Source organism: Patagioenas fasciata, chromosome Z, assembly GCF_037038585.1.
Source record: "Patagioenas fasciata isolate bPatFas1 chromosome Z, bPatFas1.hap1, whole genome shotgun sequence".
Taxonomy (NCBI): Eukaryota; Metazoa; Chordata; class Aves; order Columbiformes; family Columbidae; genus Patagioenas; species Patagioenas fasciata.
Genome location: NC_092560.1, coordinates 19,141,710 through 19,144,662, shown reverse-complemented (window position 1 = coordinate 19,144,662; position 2,953 = coordinate 19,141,710). Strand labels below are relative to the sequence as shown.

Below are 2,953 nucleotides of genomic sequence, written 5' to 3'. Positions count from 1 at the left end.
CCACATCCCTCTGGCCTATTTCTCCATTTAACTCTTTAATAACTATTCAGGTAAGCTGTCCACATGTGTCTGGTGGACAGCACTTGCTCCCACGATCTTCCCATGCACCTGCACTCGATAAATGCAGGTGTATCCTCGTTTTCCCCAGTTGCTCCGAATGCCGAGCTTCAAAAGCTGGAAGGCTCTGGGGTTCCCATTCTGCAACAAAACCGTGGCAAAAAGCAGCGTCACTCCCGGGCTGTAAAGAGTGAGCGCAGGCTGCGCGCATCTTCTCTGCCAGCCCCTCCCCTGCTCCAGGACCAGTTCCCATCCCGGCTGAGGCGGCAGCTCCCCCCTCCTTCCCTTCTCCCACCCAGGTGGCAAAGGACCCCGTGCCCCTGCAGACCAAACACCCGCCACAGGGCGTGTGGAGGGCAGCTGTGGAAAGCTGCGGCTCGCTGGCTGCGGGAAACGGAGCGTGGGGAAAGTCCGGCTGCCAGGGCAAGGTGCTGAGTGCCCTCCCTGCCACCAGCTGCCCAGCGGGTGCAGCCGGGTAGCCCTGGCGACCCACACAGCTGTGGAGGCAAGGGGGCCCTTGTTCTGCATTTGCTGCCCTGCTGGATGACACTCTGCCCCGCAGTCACATCAGTGTTTCTCTCGGCCAGTGTTGAGCCCCTGCCCCGGCAAGGACCATGCACACTCCTTCTTTAAGTGACTTCCTGGTAAACCAGCGTTTGGGCCCTGGCCTCTTGCCCACACACACTCACTGCACCTGCAGAGGGAAGGTCTGGGTCGGTTCTTTCTGCACGTTGTAGGTGAAGGTCCCCAGCAGAGTTTCCTCTTTGTCTTCCTCAGCCAGTCCCTTGGAGAAAATGCAAGAGGAGCAGCTCAGGCTGAAGACGTCCACGAGGAAAGGCTCATGCCAGATGTGGGCCCGTGATCCCCACTCAGCCCCTTCAGGACCAGCACGGTCGGGTCCCGGATGCGGTGGGGCTGAGTCTCCCCCTTGGCTGTTGCTCAAAGGCCTGGGGGTGCTGGGCCAAAACACTCTGAGCAAGCCTTAGGAGCGGTGACACCCCCCCCGGCGTGCCCCTTGTAATGTCCCCTCAGGGAACAGCAGTGCTTGGGAGCACTCCAGTCTCGGCAGAGGTGCAGAGAGGACCAAGTGCCCCTTACAGCTTTTCCCCGTGGCCCAGTCCCAGCCCCCAGTGCCCGGCAGAGACTTACAGAGACAGTGAAATCTCGGGGGGCACTGCTGACAGTGCCCAGCGGAGAGGCTGCCTTTGAGGTGTGCTGGATGGTGACGGTCGTGGGTTGTATTTGCATGGGCAACCGGATCAGCACCTCGCTCTGAGACCCTTGGAAAGGCCAGCAGTATCCCGGGGATGTATCCGACTGAAAGCAGAGGCCAAGAGCCATGAACGCGAGGCCATGATGGGCCCCGCTGGGCTCCCGCGCAGCCAGAAGCACAGAGACGGCACTGCGCCTGTGGGCTGGGCTTGTGCTCAAAATGAGTGGTGTGCTGGAAAGTGTGCGGAAGTGCCCGGCTCTCTTCCCGGTGTGGGACACAGGAAAAAAGCCAGCCAGTGGGAAACAGCGATGCCCCGCACCGGAGTCAGCGTTTCAGAGAAACCCCTCTCTTTGGCCCACAGCTCTGCAGCCTCCCCCCACTCCCCACTGTGCCATCAGGAGAGGGAAAATCCGAGCTGTGGCAGGGAAGTGGGGTGCCAAAGCGGAAGCTCCTTCAGCCAGCAGTGACCAGGGATGATGGGCAGGAAGCTCAGCTCAGCTCAGCCCCTTTCTGAGGATAACTGCCCTGTTTTTGCGAGCCAAGTCCCATGCGAATCCTCAAGTGTCAGGCACCAGACCAGTGCCGTGGTCTGGAGGAACACCACTGGCCTGAGGGGAGATGCCCCAGGGCTTGTCCCCAACTCTGTAAGGGCCAAGAGAGGCAGTACTGGCGGTTTCTGCTACTCTACCTGCACAAAGGTATCCAGCTCTGGTGGATCCCACAGGAACCAGAACACACTGCTGAAGCCTGTGCAGCTGCTGGACGATCTCTGCAGGTCAATGGCAGCCCCTAAGGGGAGAAGGGAGCAGCCTCAGGCCTGGAGGACCTGCTGGCTGCAGGCTATTTCTGAGGCTGCCTGCCAGCCCTGCACACAGCCTGACACCCTGGCAGGGGATGCAGCAAACAGAAGGAGATCCCCATGCTTGGTGACGACAGCCTTTGTCTCCCAGCCACACAAAGAGAAGGGCTGCGGGTGCTGGAATGCTGCAGGCTCCCATGGGAAGGGCAGCAGACCCAAGGCAAGGCCCCGCTGTGTGGACAGCAAAGGATGACCCGGCCACTGATTTTCATTCCCCAGGAAGGCTTAGGGGAGGAGGAGAGGTCAGAAACGCTGTGTAGGGCACGGCCGGGGCTCCAGCGAGAGCTCTGGCGGCAGGTCTGGTGCGAGCCCAAGGGAGCCGCTCAGCCACAGTCGTGCTCTGGGGCCCTGTGGATTCGTGCCGCCTCCCTCTGCCCCAGAGAGCAGAGTGCGCAGCACAGCCTGCTTTATGGAGCGCTAAGCACGACGAGCCCAGTGCCGTGACAGCCCTACAGCCCTGTCCGTTCGGCTGTACCTGCACTTTTCAGAGCCCAGTCAGACAACTGCGTGGTTGCAGACATTGCGTCTCTCATCTGCTGAACTTCCTGGGAAAGACAGAGAGAAGCAGGGGAAGCAACCACATCAGGCCTGGGCAGGAGGAAGAGCTTTACAGCGGAGAAGCTCAAGCAGCATCCCCTGGCAAGGGATGGATGTGTGGGCTGGGCAGGAAAAGCCCATCAGTTGGCCCAGGAAGCACCCTGTGCAGGGCCCTACTCGACCCAGCCCTCCTTCCCAAAGTGCAGGATCACCTTCCTCGTAGTGCTGATCTCTGCAGCCAGGCGCACCAGCTCATCTCTCAGCTGTTTCATCTCTTGGGATTGTTC

The 2,953-nt window shown here is 60.6% G+C and overlaps 1 protein-coding gene across 1 annotated transcript; it reads right to left on the bottom strand.

Annotated features, from left to right (window-relative positions):
- LOC139826378 (sperm-associated antigen 4 protein-like) lies at positions 1–2,953 on the bottom strand. Its single transcript, XM_071801902.1, has 6 exons — positions 2,879–2,953; positions 2,605–2,674; positions 1,959–2,059; positions 1,207–1,374; positions 752–841; positions 1–198 (listed from the first exon to the last, which is right to left on the bottom strand). Exons 1-6 carry the CDS (start codon positions 2,936–2,938, stop codon positions 43–45), a joined length of 645 nt encoding a protein of 214 aa, XP_071658003.1. The 5' UTR covers positions 2,939–2,953; the 3' UTR covers positions 1–42.

Coding starts and splice junctions, on each gene's coding strand:
- LOC139826378 (XM_071801902.1), bottom strand. CDS start 2,938: ATGAAACAGCTGAGAGATGAGCTGGTGCGCCTGGCTGCAGAGATCAGC. Junction 842..1,206: donor CCCGAGATTTCACTGTCTCT/GTAAGTCTCTGC, acceptor ATTTTCTCCAAG/GGACTGGCTGAGGAAGACAA. Junction 199..751: donor CCCAGACCTTCCCTCTGCAG/GTGCAGTGAGTG, acceptor GTTTTGTTGCAG/AATGGGAACCCCAGAGCCTT.